The sequence below is a fragment of the Ursus arctos genome, unplaced genomic scaffold (genome assembly GCF_023065955.2).
Source record: "Ursus arctos isolate Adak ecotype North America unplaced genomic scaffold, UrsArc2.0 scaffold_2, whole genome shotgun sequence".
Taxonomy (NCBI): Eukaryota; Metazoa; Chordata; class Mammalia; order Carnivora; family Ursidae; genus Ursus; species Ursus arctos.
Window position 1 is genome coordinate 5,434,498 of NW_026622874.1, and position 19,514 is coordinate 5,454,011.

General features: G+C 41.0%; 1 protein-coding gene across 3 annotated transcripts in view; it reads left to right on the forward strand.

The window, feature by feature from the left end:
• Positions 1-19,514, forward strand: part of CNST (consortin, connexin sorting protein) — a 112,630-nt gene that overhangs the window by 60,922 nt on the left and 32,194 nt on the right. For all 3 annotated transcript variants that reach the window (XM_026509547.4, XM_048225259.2, XM_026509549.4), the window contains one exon: positions 12,287-12,492. In XM_026509547.4, the coding sequence (XP_026365332.1) occupies positions 12,287-12,492 (206 nt within the window). The remainder of the gene's footprint in view (positions 1-12,286; positions 12,493-19,514) is intronic.

Consider the following 19,514-nt stretch of genomic DNA (forward strand, 5'->3'; position numbering starts at 1 on the left):
CAGGAATTACAAGCCAAAAGTACAATTATGTTGACTTTTGTATTTGTCTAAGTTGTTCTTGTTACCAGTGTTTTTTTATTTCTTTATATGGGTTTGGGTTACTGTCTAGTGTTCTTTCATTCAGCCTGAAGGACTCCCTTTAGCTCTTACTGTAGTATAGCTCTGCAAGTAACAAACCCCTTTAGCATTTGTTCATCTGAGAATTTCTTTATTTCTCTTTCCATTTTTGAAGGATAGTTTTCTTAGATATAGAATTTTTGATTGACTGTCCTCTTTCAGTACTTTGAGTATGTCATCTCATTGCATTCTGACTTCCATGGTTTGGGAAGAGATATTAGCTGTGATTCTTATTGAAGATTCCCTTGTTCATGAGGCTTCTCTCTGCTTTCAGAATCCTTTTTTTGACTGTCACTATTTGCAGATGACGTACTATACATAGAACATCCTAAAACTTCACCAAAAACCAACTAAATATAATAAATGATTCAGTAAAGTGGCAGGATACAAACTTAATACCCAGAAATTGGTAGCATTTCTATGCACTAATAAAGAAAGAAATTTTAAAAATAACACCATTTACAATTGCACTGAAAAGAATAAAATACCTAGGAATAAACTTAACCAAGGATGTAAAAGACCTATACTCTGAAAACTATAAAACACTGATGAATGAAATTTAAGGTGATATGTAGAAATGGATAAATAGTCCATGTTCATGGATTAGAAGAATTAATATTGTTAAAATGTCCATATTACCCAAAGCAATCTACACATTCAAAGCAATCCCTATCAAAATACCAACAGCATTTTTCACAGAACTGGAACAAATAATACTAAAATTTATATGGAACCACAAAAGGCCCTGAATAGCCAAAGCAGTCTTGAGAAAGAAGAACAAAGCTAAGGTATCACAATTCCAGATTTCAAGATACACTACAAATGTGTAGTAACCAAAACAGTATGGTAGTGGCACAAAAATAGACATACAGATCAATGGCACAGAATGGAGATCTAGAAATAAACCCACAACTACATGGTCAATATATCTATGACAAAGGAGGCAAGAGTGTACAACAGGGAAAAGGCAGTCTCATCAATAAATGGTTCTTGGAAAACGGGACAGCTACATGTAAAAAAATGAAACTGAACCACTTTCTCACACCACACACAAAAATAATCTCAAAATGGATTAAATAAAGACTTAAATGTGAGACCTGAAGCCCTAAAACTCCTAGGAGAAAACATAAGAAATAATCTCTTTGACATTGGCCTAGCAACATTCTTCTATATATGTCTCCTGAGGCAAGGGAAACAAAAGCAAAAATAAACTATTGGGACTACACCAAAATAAAAAGCTTTTTTACAGCTAAGGAATAAAAATTCCATATGCCATGTCTTTAGTTCCTGTGACTTATTCACTGTCTAACTAGAAACCTGTATGTCCCTCTTCCCTTCACCCATTTTGCCCATCTCCTCACCCCCCTCCCCTCTGGCAACCATCAGTTTGTTCTTTGTATTTACAGGTCTGATTCTGCTTTTTGTTTATTTGTTTGTGGTTTTGTTTCTGTTTTTAGATTCCCTTATAAGTAGAATCATATGGTATTTGTCTTTCTAAGTCTGACTTATTTCACTTAACATAATATCCTCTCAGTCCTTCCATGTTCTCTCATCCTTTTATGGCTGTGTAATATTCCACTGTATGTATAGTTGTGTGTGTGCGCGCGCGCGTGTGTGTGTGTGTGTGTGTGTGTGTGTGTTCACACCATATCTTCCTTATCCATTCAACTATCGATGGACACTTTTAAGTTGCTTCCATTTCTTGGCTATTATAAATAATGTTGCAATAAACAAGGGGGTGCATATGTATCTTCAAATTAGTGTTTTTATTTTTCTTTGGGCAAATACAGGGTAGTGGGATTATTGGATCATATGATATTTCTGTTTTCAATTTTTAGTGATATGGTCATAGCCATGTAATGGGACAGGTGGTAGCTACACTTGTGGTAAACAGCATAAAGTATAGAGTTGTCAAATTACTAAGTTGTACATCTGAAACTAATGTAATGTTGTGTGTCAACTATACCCAAATTTTAAGAAGAGAAGAGAAAGAGGAGTGCCTGGGTGGCTCAGTTGGTTAAGCATCTGACTTCGGTTCAGATCACAGTCTCAGGCTCCTGGAATCAAGCCCCACGTTGGGCTCCATACTCAGCAGGGAGTCTGCTCATCCCTCTGCCCCTCCCCCTGCTCGTTCTCCCTCTCTCTCTCAAATAAACTAAAAAAAAAAAAAAAAAAAAGAATTCTTTGTGTGTGTGTCTGGGTTTTGATGATTTGACTGTAATGTGTCTAAATGTGGCTGTCCTTGAGTTTATTGTGCTTAGAGTTTGTTGAGCTGCTTGGATGTGTAGGTTTGTGTTTTTCATGAAATTTGGGATGTTTTCAGCTATTACTTCTTCAGATATACTTTCTGCCCTTTTAAATCCCTCTTCTCCTGTGAGTCCTGTAATGTAGACCATATAAATCTCTATTCTCTGTTAGCTTTTTTTCACTTTTTTCTTTCTGTTCCTCAGACAGGTTAATTACCTATTCTGTCTGATAAGATAATTATTTTATCAAGTTCACTGACTCCTTTTTCTGCTTGCTTAAATCTGGTGTTGAATTCCTCTAGTGAATTTTTCATTTCAATCACTGTATTTTTGGCTCCAAAAATTTTAATTTCTATTTGTAATTTCTCTTCTCTTTATTCATATTCTTTTATTCATACTTGTTTTCTTGATTTCCTTTAGTTCTTTGTCCATGGTTTCCATTAGCTCTTTGAGCATATTTAAATTTAAATTATTTGTCTGATCCAGTGTCTAATCCTGGGCTTCGTCAGGGTTGTTTTCTATCCGTTTATTTATTTCCTCTGAATGGCAGACTCAGCACTGAACTCAGAGCCCAAGGTGGGGCTCAGTCTCACGACCCTGAGATCATGACCTGAGCCGAAACCAAGAGTTTGGTGCTTAACCGATTGAGGCACCCAGGTGCCCCTCAAGGCCTTTAAATTTTAGATTTTCCGATAGAAAGAATTATGCCCACAGGCTGGAATTAAGTCGAATAGCTCTGAAGAATATTATGTCATATTTTTGTAGGTTAGATGCTTTTTAATTAAGGATGCTGTTGATTAAGAAACATCAACTCATTGGGGCGCCTGGGTGGCTCAGTTAGTTGAGCTTCCATCTCTTGATTTCAACTCATGTCATGCTCTCACTGTCCTGGATCAAGTTGTGCACGAGGCTGCATGCTCAGTGGGGAGTCCCTTGAGGATTATCTCTTGTCCCTCCCCCTGCTTATGCATGTGCACATGCTCTCTCTCTAAAATAAATAAATCTTAAAAGAAAAAAAGAAACATCGAGTCATTAACCTTTCAGAAGTGATATTAGTTCTGTTTAAAAGATGGAAGGCAGGGGCACCTAAGTGGCTCAGTGGGTTAAGCGTTGGACTCTTGATTTCAGCTCAGGTCATGGTTTCAGGGTCATGAGACCAAGAGCCCCATGTGGGGCTCTAAGCTGGGCATGGAGCATGCTTAGGATGCCCTCTGCCCCTCCCCTGCCCATGTGTGCTTACATGCACGTGTGTGTTCTCTCTTAAAAAAATAAAAAAGATGGAAGGGGGGGAGTATACATATTGAAGCCTTATGAGAATACAGCAATTGAGATGAGTTAAAAACCCATAGAGTTCCAGCAGAATACTTGGAGGTTCCTCAGAAAGTCAAAACATGGGTGCACCTGGGTGGCTCAATCGGTTGAGCATCTGCCTTCAGCTTAGGTCATGGTCCCAGGGTCCTGGGATTGAGCCCCGCATCAGGCTCCCTACTCAGCAGAGAGCTTGCTTCTCCCTCTCCTTCTGGCTGCTCTGCCTACTTGTGCTCTCTCTCTGGCTCTCTGTCAAATAAATATATAAAACCCTAAAAATAATACATTTAAAAAAAGTTAAAAATGGAATTACCATTTAAGCCAGCAGTTCTACTTCTAGATATATACCCAGAATCATTGAAAGCCAAGACTCAAACATATAGCTGTACACCAGTCATCTTTAATATTATTCACAGTAGCCAAAAGGTGTTAACAACAAACCAAGTGTCCGTTGACAAATGGGTAAACAAAATGTGTTCTATGTGTATATATACGTGTGTGTGTGTGTGTGTGTGTGTATTTCCATTTGGAATGAAGAAAAAGTTCTGAAATGGGTGGTGATGATGGTTGCACAACATTGTAACTATAATTAATGTCACTGATTTGTACACTTCAAAATGGTTAAAACGTTAAGTTTTATGTTGTATATAAAAAAGAAATCACCAAAAAAAATTCATAGAGCCTCAAACTCAAGGCCATATAGAGCTAATTTGATTCCAGCTGGCTGAGTTTTTGTTGTTTGGGTTTTTTAAAAGATTTTATTTATTTCTTTTAGAGAGAGAGAGAACACAAGTGGGGAGGGACAGAGGGAGAGAGAGAATCTCAAGCAGACTCTGTGCCCAGCATGGAGACCCACTCGGGGCTCAGCCTCACGACCATGAGGTCATGACCCAAGCCAAAACCAAGAGTCAGTCGGTCAACTGACTGTGCCACCTAGGCACCCCTTAGCTGGCTGAGTTTTAAAACAAAATTTTTTCTTGAGCATTTATTGAGCACTTGCTGTTTGCCAGCCACTGTAATACATGCTTTGCATGGAATATCTCATTTAATCTTCTTTTCAGCCTTATTAAGTAGGTAATACAATTAGCTTCAATTTATAGATGAGGATTCTGAAGCACAGAGAGATTAAGTAACTTGCCCTATATCATATTACTAATAAGTGACAGTCTCTGGATTCGACCCCAAATGCTCTATGCTCAGTCTGTCTATCATGCTATCTCACTTTTGCTGAATTTTTTTAAAGATTTATTTATTTATTTTAGAGGTGAGGAGGGGTCAAGCAGACTCTGCACTGAGTAGAGCTTGATCTCATGACCCTGAGATCACAACCTGAGCCGAAACCAAGAGTCAGATGCTTACCAGACGGTGTCAACCAAGCGCCCTCACTTTTGCTGAATTTTAAAGTGTGTTTAAAGGAATTCTTTTTCATGCTTGAGTTATCATAATTTACTGCAGAACCATTATTGCACGTGCCTTTCCTCTGAGTGTGTTACCGACCACACTTCTTCAGAACAATACCTGCCTACCAGCCTCCACGAGACGAGAACTCAGAGAAGAAGGAGGAATGGTTCACTCTGAAGGGAAGTGGCGGAGTTTGGTTTGTGTTAGCAGTTGTCTCTGGATGCTACTGTAGCTCTGCCTCGGGTTCCTTATTTGGTCTAGCATCAGTGTAGGGAGCACTTCAACACTTCGATCAAGGAAACAGTTTTTTATAAAATCAGTGAATCTGAGATTTTTTCCTAATACCTTTCTTCAAAAACGTAGTGCTCTTATTTAAAAGAAGAGAGGCTGTGGAACTGTGGATAAATGGATAAATTTCTTTCTTTCTGATCTAAATGTAGTTTCTTAGGAGAGTTCATGTGATTAAAAAGGCAGTGTACCCATGTAACAGATGGAAAGATTAAGGATGAAAGAGACTGACTTACCCAGTCCCAGAACTAGAAAGCAGTCGACTTAGGGTTCAGACTCTGGCCTGACTCCAGAGCCCATGCTCTCATGTACTCTTTGATGAATTTCAAGTGCTTCATCTACAATTTCTAATACCAACCTTATAATGCTGCTGTGAGACTCAAGGACCATAATGTATATGGGTTAATAGTATACTCCATGAGAGGCACTAACGTTTTGGTCAACCTTTTTCCCAGAAGTGTTTGAGTACCTGCTCTGCATCAGCACTGTGCTCAGGCTGAGGTCACGGGGCTATAACGTAAACCTGCTCTGTGTACACCTGCTCTGCATGCACCTGCTTTGTGTACACCTGCTCTGCATATACCTGCTGTGCATACACCTGCTCTGCACGCACCTGCTCTGCGTACACCTGCTCTGTAGAAGTTGACAGTGCAGGCAGAGGGAGCAGCGTGACAGCAGCTTCTGCTCTTAAAACCATGCAATCCTGCATGTAAGATAGTGTCCTTATACTCTGAGTAGTTTTGTGTAGAATTTAAAATGTATCAGGCCTTTAAATAATCTTTCTTCCACCCCCAGACGTCCCCAGCTTAGGTTACATTGTCACTGTGAACATTTTCTCCTAAGCATCATCACTGCTGTGACGTTTACCTTGGCCTCAATGTCGTCTGCATAGCATCCTGCTAATTCCCATTTTGTCCCTGATAAGTTTTCATTCTTCTGAGTAAATTACCACCTAAGGTACCAAGTGTGAGGTTTTGCCTTTCACCGAAGCTCATCATTCTCCATGTCACACAGAGATGTATTTACAGAGACCAATAGCAGATTAAGTAATGGAGAATAATGTGAATAATAATGTCAGGGTACATTCATTCCTAAGATTTTCAGGTAAAGGATACTACTGTATTCTCCCACAATATGTCTCTTAACCATTACTAGAGACAGAGTCCAAGTTGAATTAAAAAATTACGTGTCAAAAGACAAATACCATATGATTTCACTCATATGTGGAGTTTCAGAAACAAATCAACAAAGAAAAAAAAAGGGCAAACAAAAAAATAGACTCAATTATAGAGAACAAAGTGGTGGTTACCAGAGGGGAGGGGCTGCGGGGAATAGGGGAAACAGGTGAAGGGGATTAAGAGTACACCTATTTTGATAAGCACTGAGTAATGTAGAGAGTTGCTGAATCACTATATTGTACACTTGAAACTAATACGACACTGTATGTTAGTTATACTGGAATTAAAATAAATAAATAAAAAATTGTGTGTCAAGGGGCAGCTGGGTAGCTCAGTCAGTTAAGTGTCCAGCTCTTGATTTTGGCTTAGGTCATGATCTCAGGGTTATGAGATCAAGCCCTGCACTGGGCTCCCGCACTGGGTGTGGAGCCTGCTTGGAATTCTCTCTTTCCCTCTCCCTCTGAACCTCCCCCACTCCCATTCACTCTCTCTCTGAAAAAGAAATTATGTGTCAAAATGGACAGAATCCAGGTGGTATGTGATACACTGAATAAAATCTCTCAGTCAAGGTAATTCCTTTCATTTCTGGCAGAAGGTAGTTATAAATAATTTTTAAAAATAAAACCTCAGTAGGTGCAAGTAAACACTGATGTTGACTTTAGAGCTTGATGGAGTTGACAGGTGTAAAGTTAGGGCCTATGAATTTGTCACCATCTGCATATAAATAGTATCAACAAATTGCTTAATGTGGAGTTTTAACTATAACTCATTTGACTTTCACAGATGAAAGTGAATAGAATTTTATGTTCCTGTATAGATTCATATCTGGCAAAAAAAGAAAAAGTTTCATTTAAATTGAATAAGACTGTAGCAAAGATGAAGTGACATGTTGTACAGTAAAAAAATTTTTTTTGACAGAGGGAGGGGCAGCGAGACAGGGAACACACAAGCAGGGGGAGTGGGAGAGGGAGAAGCAGGCTTCCTGCCGAGCAGGGAGCCTGATGCGGGGCTCAATTCCAGGACTGGGATCACGACCTGAGCCAAAGGCAGATGCTTAACGGCTGAGCCACCCAGGTGCCCCTTTACCAGAAAATTTTTATGTGTCAGAAGAAATTTTTGTACTAATTGTGATACATTATTACGTTATTTTTCAAGAAAACTTTTGTAAGTTCACATGACATCAAAATTATTTTGAAATCCAGCATGTTCACTACATTATCCCATTCTCTCTGGGCCTGCAATGTTTCTGCCAAGAAGTCCACAAATACCTTTCCAGGGGTTCCCTGGTATGTGAGGGATTTTTTTCTTTTCCTGTCTTCTTAAAAACTATTGTTATTTTGTATTTTCTACATAGTTTATTGGTGTTATTATAGGAACACTGGGAGCTGGAATCCTCCCCTGAGACTTTTATTTTAGTAACCTCTATGCGCAGTATGGGGCTCAAACTCATGACCCCAAGATCAAGAGTTGCATGCTCTTCCAACTGAACCAGACAGGTGCCCCTCTCTTTCTATTTTAAAAATACTCTATTTCTTTGATTTTAGATAGTTTTATTATAACGTGTCTTTGAGAAGATCTTTTTAGGTTGATAATTTTGTGGAACCTATAAGCTTCATGAACAAGGATGTCCAAATCTTTCTCCATATTTGGAGATTTCTTAGTCATTATTTCTTTAAGTTAGTTTGCTGCCCCCTTTTCCCTCTCTTTTCCTACTGGGACTCTAGTAATGCGTAGATTGTTTCTCTTCATGATATCACATAATTCATGTAACATTTCTTCATTCTTTTTATTCTTTTTTCTTTTTGCTCTTCTGACCAGATAATTTCAAATGACATATCTTTAAGTTCACTGATTCCTTCTTGTGCTTGGTTGAGTCTGCTATTGGAGCTCTCTGTTGAATTTCTCATTTCAATGTATTCAACTCTAGGATTTCTGTTTGATTTTTATCATGATTTCTGTTTCTTTGTTAAACTTCTCGTTTTGTTCATACATTATTTTCCTAATTTTATTTGTCTATCTGTGTTTGTATTGTTCACTACATTTCTTTAAGAAGATTATTCTGAATTCTTTGTAAAGTGGTTCATAGATCTCCATTTTTATAGAGACTTTTATTGAATCTTTGTTAGTTTTGTCTGGTGGTGTCATGTTTTCTTGATTATTTATGATCCTTGTGGTCTTGTGTTGGTGTCTGCACATCTAAAAAAAGCCATCTTTACAGAATGGCTTCAAAAGGGAAACCCTTCACTAGTCAGCCTGTCCAGAGATTCTGGATGGGCCAGCTGGTGGTGACCATGGGCAGGCTTGGTGCTGGAGTCCTTAGGTGGGCAAATCTGGTGCATGGGTCAGCAGGTGGACAGGCCTGGTGCTTTGGTCCATAGGGGTCAACCTGCTGCCTGGGTCCACTGGGGACAGCCTGGTCCTTCAGTCCATATGGGTGGACCCTGGATCCTAGGTCCTTGGGGATGGAAGAGGTAACATGGACCACTGGGGTGGTGGACCTAACACCTTAGTCCATGAGAGCCATCCTGGCTCTGGTGTTGGCTTGGGAGCCTGTATCCATGGGACCCAACCTGGAACCCGAGTCAACTGGTGGGTTCCCTGGAGCTAGGATGATCCTGGAGCCTGGGTCCATGGGAGCTAGCCTAGAGGCTAGGGTCATGGTGGCCAGCCTGGTTACATTTCTTAAATCACTGTGGAGACATTAAATGTTTGAGATGGTCAGATCTAGGAGGAATCTGAGGTCTCATCTGGCCAATCCCTTAATTTTAAAGATGAGGAACTACAGTATAGAAAATAAATGTCTAGGGGCGCCTGGGTGGCGCAGTCGTTAAGCGTCTGCCTTCAGCTCAGGGCGTGATCCCTGCGTTATGGGATCGAGCCCCACATCAGGCTCCTCCGCTATGAGCCTGCTTCTTCCTCTCCCACTCCCCCTGCTTGTGTTCCCTCTCTCGCTGGCTGTCTCTATCTCTGTTAAATAAATAAATAAAATCTTTAAAAAAAAAAGAATAAATGTCTAATCCAAGGTCACTTGGAAAAATAATGACAGACTGATGTCTCTTGCTCCTATTCCAGTGCTCTTTGATTTATACTCTGTCCCAGTAAGGAATATTATCTTAAGAAGTAAGTTTTGTAATTACGTTATCTCTGGAACTCATGATCTTCAATCCCAATAAATAATCCTTTTGTGATATGAGTCTTTCAAGTTTCCTTGACCTCTTAACCCATTTCGAATGACCCATTTGAGCCCAGTTCATATTTTCTGTTCCTTCCCTACACTTGGTGACTAAACTATTATATTCTAATTGTTTACATTAGCCTTCCATTGCTTTTGGAATCTTTAGGCTTGTATATATGCTTTTCGAACTTTTGTTGGTTTTGGTGACTAATATTCTTCTTTCTGTTACAACTTTTTTTGTTGGCTACATAATTTTATTTACCAGTATATCACATGTTTATAAATTATATATATCCGTAACATTAATTATTAAAGTAACTTGAAAATGGATCTGGCAGGAACCATGGCCATTATGGATCTACACTACCTAACTGAGATAATCACAATCCATGTTTCCAGTTCTGTTATTTGGGACCCTGTTCTGACCTCCTTTAGATAAGAGAGTCATAAAGTCTGTCCTTTTTCTTTACCTTTGAGAATCTTGTCCTTCAGTAATATTCTTTGAGTGTTTTATTTAACTCCCTTTTACTGAAAATGACATGATAAAATTCCTACATGTTTTCAGAGAAGAAGCATGGAGTAATATTTGATAACTATGTGGGAAGAATTTAATCAAGAGAAGTACAGAATTCGGGAGGCTGGCTTTATCACAGTCTATATGAGATTAAATGTCTTGGACATAATCATGTGCCTGGGGAAAAGGGAAAGAAACAGTAGTTCTCTTAGTTTCTTTGTAGTTCTCTATGGAAAGCTTCTCTTCCCACACTGGCACTACCACCATTTGGTTAGAAAATTAGAAAGCAGGGGCGCCTGGGTGGCACAGCGGTTAAGCGTCTGCCTTCGGCTCAGGGCGTGATCCCGGCGTTACGGGATCGAGCCCCACATCAGGCTCCTCCACTATGAGCCTGCTTCTTCCTCTCCCACTCCCCCTGCTTGTGTTCCCTCTCTCGCTGGCTATCTCTATCCTGTCGAATAAATAAATAAAAAATCTAAAAAAATAAAATAAAAAAAAAAATTAGAAAGCAGAAGAGTCATCCATGTCTTCACAAATACTCTCCCTGCAGAATGGCAGGCCATCACTAAACCTTGTATTTCCAGATCCCAAATGATACAAAATTCACAGAAGAGAATTTTCTAAAATATAAGGAATAACCATAGGTGATTAACTTTAGAAATCACAGCACTTGAAATTTTCATGCTGAAGACACTGCTGGTTATAGTTACAATAACCATGGCCCATAAGTGAATCCCTGTGGATGCAGGAGTTCTGATCTAATGAAGATGATACCTTTCACCAATCACCATAATACAATCCAGCATAATACAGGGCTATCTACAGTATTCAGAGAAGAGTAATTTAGATTAGGCCCATGTTATACAGAAATACATGGCTTTTGTTAGGGTAAAACATAAATAGGTATAGATAGGAAGAAAATATTCTGTTAGAATCTGTACTTGTTCAGGTCGCAGAATATTTTTCTAGGGAGATGAAGAACTGACCCGTCTGGCTAGAGCAGCGGGCTTATTTAGAAGACAGTGAAAGACAGAGTTCTGGGCACACTCTAGAGAGCTTGTGGGAGGCATCCTCAAACACTGTACATACACTGAGTTACTGAGAAAGAGCCCTTCTGAGGCTGATCCCCTAAATGGATGTAAGGATGCAGATAGTCTGTTTCATTTGAATATGCATATTAGAGCAGATACTGAGATTTTAGAGAAGGGTGAAGTTCTAACATGTAATGATTACATTTTTTAAATTTGGTACATCATCTCAGGAGCTCCAGGCCAAGCATTTATTCACGGATGATTTACTTATTTATTTTTTTTAGAAGTTTGTGTTACTTAACTTCTTTTTTTTTTTTTAAGATTTTATTTATTTATTTGACAGAGAGAGACAGGCAGTGAGAGGGAACACAAGCAGGGGGAGTGGGAGAGGAAGAAGCAGGCTCCCAGCAGAGGAGCCCGATGTGGGGATCGATCCCAGAACGCTGGGATCATGCCCTGAGCCGAAGGCAGACACCTAAGGACTGCGCCACCCAGGCGCCCCTACTTAACTTCTTATTACAAAAAAATTTTCCATGGCCATTAGCTCTGGCATCTGAATTCCTGCTGCCCTCTTGGGATCCAGAAGTAGTCCTGCAGTTATCAGACTAGAGTTTAAAGAGGGGGGCTTAACTTTTTTAGCCCTTTTATATGATAAGCACATTTACCTTGCTGTTTAATTGTCTTCTTTTAAGCAAACCAGGACTTTCAATTACAGCTAATCCGTTTTTTCCTTTCGTTGAATCAAGTTCGTGGACAGGTTATAACCTGCGTACTTTCCTTTAGATCTCTTTTTATTAATCCTCTAAATTATAATTCTGCAAAAATGGTTCATGTGTGTGTGCTAATAGAAGCAGTCAGATGACGGACGGCACAGTTTAATGAGGACAGAAACTTCTGGCTCTGGGCTTATTTTGCCCCGTATGATTAGCTTTATTTGCAAGTTTTATGGTTAACAGACATAATTATTTTAAGGTATTCCACCATGATGATACTTACCCTAATGTAGGCATTGTATTTACTTCTTAAAGGACTTTCTTCAGGAGATGCCACACCTTTAATGCAAGAAAATACGCTAAGTGCATCCACACGTGCTGTGAGTGATGAAGAATCCACAGAAGTAAACGCGAACGATCAACCAGAAGCCCCAAAGCGAGTTCTTCAGTATCTGTTCTCACTTATACGAGGTGAAGTTGAGCAGTTGGATTCCAGAGCGCTCCCTCTCTGCCTTCACCAGGTACTCCGTCCAACCCTCATGTCCCACCTCCCTACGGTTCTCGGACCAGGGTTTGGAATCATTGAAAATACAATTCTCTGTAATTGATTCTCACCAACCTGTCATTGGGGAGCTGAGGAGGTGACCCTGGGTCAGTGACTGGTGGGACATGTAGGATATGACTACTGGTGGCCACACATTGGCCTTGTTCAGATAATCACTGACTTCCTTTATGTAGTGAATAAGCTATGTATGAGTTAGTCAGTGTAGCAAGCGCTTAGTAAGTACCACCGAGATGCCAAAAAGTCTGCTAGACACTGGGGAAACAAAGATTACTTAACAACATCCTTCAGGGAGTTGCTGTAGAGTAGGAGAAACACTTGCAGAGATAAATAATGGGAGAAATCTGTACTAAGTGTAGACAGATGCTTCAGGTTCAACAGAAGCACAAAATGCATGATTAACTTTGTTCTGTGGGCATCAGGGGAAAAGAAGATGATTCTTGAGCTGGGTTTTGTGGAGTATGTAGGCGCTCACTAGATGAACAGCGTGAGCTGGTGCAGGAAGAGAGCTCAGCCCCTGCAAAGGCATGGCTGACATGGTGTTGGAGATTAAGATGGAGAAGAGGTGGGAATGGACATTGGATGGCTGGGGGCAGTGATCACGGCCTTCCTCATAGAGACTGGGCGTTTTTAATGGTGGGAGTGCCAAATCGAATGTGAATTTTAGAAAAAAACAACTCTGCTGATGACTGGGAGGGTAAATGAGGAGATGGAGAGCCTGGACACTGGGAGGCCTTCTGGACAGTGGCAAGGAAGCTTTTTTTTACACAAGAGCTAATTCAGAAAAATAAGATATGTATGAACTGCATTTAATTTTTCCTTTAAAATGAAAATAATGAAATAATGGAGAAACTGAGGCTCCCTCACCAAGCAAGTTCCTGACAGTTCTGGGGCCAGAATGTGTTTATTCCACTCAATGCATCTGTTTTTGGAATATCGTGGGAGAAATTTGAATATAGGCAGTATATTAAATAATCTTATTGCCCTAATTCCTTGAGACTGGTAATACAATTATAGGTTTTAGAGGACAGTACCCTTGTTCTTGAGAGATACATGACCACATATTTGGGAGGGAAGTGACATAGTACCTGTATTATGGTATTTTCACTTATCATTACTTATGATGCTTCAGTAGGAAAAAGTATATAAGAGCGGAAGAGACAGAGAGAAAGCAAATTTGGCTGTCAACAATTGACAGATCTAGGTGAAAGGTAAATGGCTGTTGGTTTTACTCTTCTTTGAACTCTTCTGTAGAATTTCGATAAAAAGTTGAGGAAAAGGACATTTGAAGTAAAGATGGAAATAGCAAATGTAGTCAAATCTTTTCAAGGAGTTTATGTCACTGGGCTGTTGTTGCATGAAAGGCAAGAAGAATGCTCTTTTCTACTGGTGTACGATCCTGCACCCGAAGCAGTTCTAGTAGATCTGGACCAGGCCTGAAGATGATCAACATTTTTTTAAGTTTATTTATTTATTTATTTTACTTTTTATAACTTCTACACCCCACGTGGGGCTCGAACTCACAACTCTGAGATCAAGAGTCGTGTGATCTTCCAGCGAGCCAGCCAGGCCCCTTATTTAATTTTTTTTATGTCTCAAAGTAAAAATTCTCCCCGCCCTCCCCACCCCCCAGGAACATACCAGTTTGCTGAGTCCTGTAGGTCATGCTTCTTAAATATCTTCCCCGGGCGGAGGGGCTTAGAGAGCATGGTGGGGGTTTAAAAGTGGGGCTTTGGGCTCCACTGCTAACAGTCTGAGTGGCTTTCAGTTTGTTTGGTGAAGTGGTGCAGGACCAAACGGAATAATGCGTATAAAAGCACTCAGTATAGTGCTTGATACGCAGTAAGATCCAAATAAATAGTATGCAGCAGGACCGCACCCTCACTGTCACTAATTCAAGGACTGCAAGTAATTCTCAGGCGGTCTGTGGCATCACCCGTAAATATATGCGCATGTGTTTCCCAACACCATGGATTACCCCCCCCCCCCCACATTACCTGCAATGCTGGGATTACCCATAGGAAGTGAGATGCTGATATCAGAGTATTGTCCCACGGACAGCCTGTGGTTACGTTTCCCTCACGTTGTGCCACAAACCTAGCTAGTTCTCCCCTAATCCAGGCTCCCATGAAGGACCACACATTGCATTCTGTCATCAGGATTCTTTAGTCTTCTGTAATCTGAAACAGTCCCCTGCCTTTTTTGTTTTTTTGACTTACGTTGACACTTATGAAGAGCCCAAGAATTCTTGTAGAGTGCCCCATAATTAGGATTTGTCTGGTTGTTCCTGCATGACTTGATTCAATCTGAAACACTTTGGGCAAGGATTCTGCTTTGGTAACGTTCTACACACGATTGTCTCTTGAACCCACTCCAGTCTGGCTTTTGTCCCCACACTCCATCAAATTAAATTCTGAAGGTTGTAAGAGGACTCCACGTCACATGTTTGTGCAAATCCAGTGGTCAGTGCTCCATTTCCGTCCTGCTGGGGGTGTGAGAAGCTTCGACAAGTTGAACACGTAGTCCATTTTGAAGCATTTTCTTTATTTGCCTTTGGGACCCTCCCTTCTTGGCGTTCATGCCTTGCCTCACTAGCCATGCTCTCTCTGGCTCGTTTGCTGAATCCTTCATATTTTACTGATTTTTTAAAAGTTTTTTTCATTTGTTTGAGAGAGAGCCAGAGAGAGAGAGCACAGCAGGGGGAGCAGCAGAGAGAGGGGGAGAACCAGGCTCCCTACTGAGTAGGGAGCCTAACAGGGGGCTTGATCCCAAGACCCTAAGATCATGACCTGAGCCAAAGGCAGACGCTTAACTGACTGAACCAGGTGCCCCATAAATTTTACTAATTTTTACACATCGGAGCACTTCAGTATGCTGTTCTGAACTCCAGGCTTCAATATCCAGCCTCCTGAGGTGTCTAAAGAGCACTTCAAACTTACGATGTCCAAAATCAAACTTTGGTTTTTCTCCCAAATCTTCTGCATCCCTACTCTTTCCCCTTTTGTTAAACAGCAGCTCCATCCTCTTAGTGGCTGAACCCAAATGCTTCAAAGTCGTCTTTTATTTTCTTCCCCCCCCCCCCCATCCAGTTCCGGTGAGTACACGCTGCAGATCTATTCCCACACACACCCGCAATCTGACCCCTTCTTCCCTCCTTCATTGCCTCCACCCCCGGTGCAGGACTCAGACCTCACCTGGATTCTTGCAATGAACTCGTCACTTTAGAAAGCCCCCTGACTCTCCCTCTCCCTTTTTATCTTTGTCCTCTACACAGCAGTCATCATGACCCAGGGAAAATGTAAGTCAGATCCTGTCCGTCCTCTGCTCAGAGCCCTCTGGTGGCTTCTCTTGTCATTCAGAGTTAAAGCTAAAATCCTTACAGGGCCTACAAGACCCTGCCCAATCCATGCTGTTACCTCCTAGACCTTAATTCAGAAAACGCTCCCTCTTAGTCACTGCTTCCCAGGTCCACTTGCCTCCTGGCAGCTCCTCAGATATACAAGGATGCTCGTACCTCAGGGCCTTTGCTCATCTCCTTTCTACCCTTTCTGAGGAAGCTGCTAGAGGCTGCACCAAAATGAAGAGGTAAACCTGGGAGCAGGAGGGTGTGAGATATCAGAAATTGGGATGCTACCCAAGAGAGGGGTGAAGGGAGTCTGGAGGTGCAGGAATGCTCTAAGATGACAGCTCAGTACCAAGGAGAGAGTCTCCAGTTCTGTTTGGAGCAGATCAGAGTAGTCTGGGGGGAAAGTTTTATATCATATGCCTATTTCTGTGTATTTACTGTATCTGAATGTGTTGAGGGAAGATTTAGACTCTTGGTGGCGTGGAGTTGAATGTGTGACAATTGCATGGAAAACTATGCCCCCCCCCCAGAAAAAAGTAGGGGAAAAGGAAAGGGAAAAGTAACTACAGGGAAAACAAAAGGTTTTCAGAAAAGGAAAATTAATGAGTTTACTATCTGGCTTGGCTTACAGTAAGGCACACATTAAGTGTTATCTACCCATTGCTACAATATAACTGTATGGGGTAGATGAGTGTGGGAGAGTGTGTGCGTGCTCTGTGTTTGCAGGGTTGGGGCTGGGGGAGCAAAAGGCTCAGTCCTCATCTTCTAAAAGCTAAAAATCCAGAAATGGCCAAAATAGGCATAATGTTAGGGATACACGGGTTAAAAGAAAAAGAAACCGGAAGATACCTGAGCGCTCATTCCCGAAGAATGGAGAAAAGGCCAAGAGGGCAGGGATTTGTGAACACACATCATAGGACGATTGGACTCTTTAAACCACAGGTTTGAACAATTTTAATGAAAATAAGAATTGAAAGGAGATATTGATAATTCAGGCATAAGGCAAGAAAAGCATGCTGGTTACGGTGGCAGTGGTAGCTACAGAGAGGAATGGATTGCAGTCCTCTTGAAGGAAGACTCCCTAGGACTTGGAGTGGATAGGAAAGGGAATGAGGGAAGTCCGAGATGGCCAGGAGATCCAGACCGGGCAGATGGTAGTCCATGAACAGAAATGAGGAATTGGAGAGGGACAGTCCCTTTGGGGACAGTTGTTATTTTTGAAGTGATATTCCATCAGTGAATGTGTGCTAAAGGCTTTTGGAAACATGCCTACAGTTACATCAGATATGTACTTGTATTTTTAGCTCTTGAAACTCTTGAAGATTTCATTTAAAAATTCCTGTTCTCAGTATGAGTAATCTTTTGCACACTTAGTTAATATGACTGTAGGTTAGCTCTAAGTATATAACTGAAGTCATAAACTTGGAAGCTTGTCATATAGAAGTGGGAAGAAAAACATCAAGTGTGGTGCTCAGTGAGTTTGTCCTGAAACTGGTGTCAAACTTAGGCAGGAAATGGATCCACTGGGATCCTTGAAGCCAGTGTCTGTGACTATGGTCAGAAGATACACCTTCCTGCTTCCCTTTTCTGGTTCCTGGTGGTAAAGGAAGCCTAGAACCAATATAACCTGAAAACTTGAACTTTAACACTGTTGAGCTCCCAAAGTCGTGTTCACCTTACTTTTTCCCACATGGTTCTACTCTTCGTCTTGCCCTTCCAGTTCAAATTCAGACTCAAAAACCATTTTCAACACTCACTGCTGTGTGCTGGCCCCCACGTTAGATACACGCTCCCTCACTTAATCCTGACAGCAGCCTAGCAGCCTTGTCTCGGACAGTCCCAGGTATTACTGTCCCTGTTGCACAGGCAAGGAAGCTGAGACTTGAGACAGAAAATGACATGTCCAAGGTCACATGGCTAGCAGTGGCAAAGTTTGGATCAGAATGCAGTCCGCTGTTCACCTCCACACCGCACGTTCTTTCTGCTCCACCAGGCTACTTCCCAGATTTAGACATATGGGACGTCAAAGAAAACCCTGTCTGCTCTTGCCCTGCTAGACTGGCCAGGGGCGGGTTTCTACAGGGGAAGTGGCTTGTGTATTTTTCCCCAGTTGCCCTTTCACCTGGAAATGCCTGTTACTTTTGAGGCTTTGGGTCTCGTGACCCTACCTTTATAGTTGCTTTTATAGTATTGGAACCATCACAGAAATCTGAAATCTAATTGAAATGCATATTTCCATAGTGCCAGAAAGTCTGGTTTATAAGAATATGAAGCTTGTTATAAATGACTGTGTGCCAGTTGTGCACAAATGCAAAAAGGCAACGAGAATGGCTTTGAAGAGCCAGAAATTCAATCTTAATGGGCAACCCGAAACTGTATTCGATGTGACGTATAGTAGAGAAATTTGATCCCATGCCATAGATTTTTCACTGGATGTTGATAAATGAAACATTAGTGGTTTCTATTAGGTATAGCCCAGTGGTGTGCTGGAGCTCGCTACTGCTAGCTCGTGAGAACCATATCTGGCGACGTCCATCATGCCGGTAGCTTGAAATTGGCTATGATGGAACCATTGACAACACAGAAATGAGCGACCACTACAAGTCAGGGCTCTCCCCAGTACTGGAGAGCCGGGGGTCAGGGGTGTGTCAGCACGCTACTGGTCGTAGTATATGGAATTCTGGTTTTGTAAGTAAGACAGTGGTTAAATAGTGACAATTTGATATGGTTCCAGTTAGTATCGTCATACTGTTAGATGGATGAGCTGACAAAAGACAAGCAGAATCTTTAAAATCAGTTTATCCTTTGCAAAGTCCTCAGAAAAGAAAGTAAGTATGGACTCAGCTTTAGGTTAAACTAAAACTTTACAAAGAGGTGATTGAGTCCACTTATATATTTTGCTCATAGAAAAATGTTAGCATTATAATATAAATTTTAAGCTAGGCAAATATTTTCGTTTAAAAGTATACTGTTTCCATGGTGGAATTTCAGAAAAAACATTCTTTTTTTTTTTTTTTTTTGTAATTTAAATTCAGTTAATTTTTTAAAAAGATTTTATTTATTTATTTGACAGAGAGAGAGAGGCAGCAAGAGAGGGAACACAAGCAGGGGGAGTCGAGAGGTAGAAGCAGGCTTCCCGCTGAGCAGGGAGCCCGATGCGGGGCTCAGTCCCAGAATGCTGGGATCATGACCTGAGCTGAAGGCAGACGTGTAACGACTGAGCCACCCAGGTGCCCCTAAATTCAGTTAATTAACATACAGTGTATTATTAGTTTCAGAGGTAGAGTTCAGTGATTCATCGATTGTATAAAATACTCAGTGTTCATTCCATCCTGTACCCTCCTTAATGCCCATCACCCAGTTACCCCATCCCGCCATCCACCTCCCCTCCTGCAACAGTTTATTTCCCATGATTAAGAGTCTTTTATGAAAAACCATTCGTTTTTCTTCCTAGATTATAGTTTGACAAGTAGTATATTGCTCTTTGCATCGGCAGCTTGCTGGGAAATGGAGGTGTAGGGATCTATAGATGGAACACCTTTCTTACTATAGACTTAGTAAGAATGAAACTGTTTTAAAAGTGTGAATATGTGTATGAAATACTCTAAATATGACAAGTCAGTTTATGCAAGTAT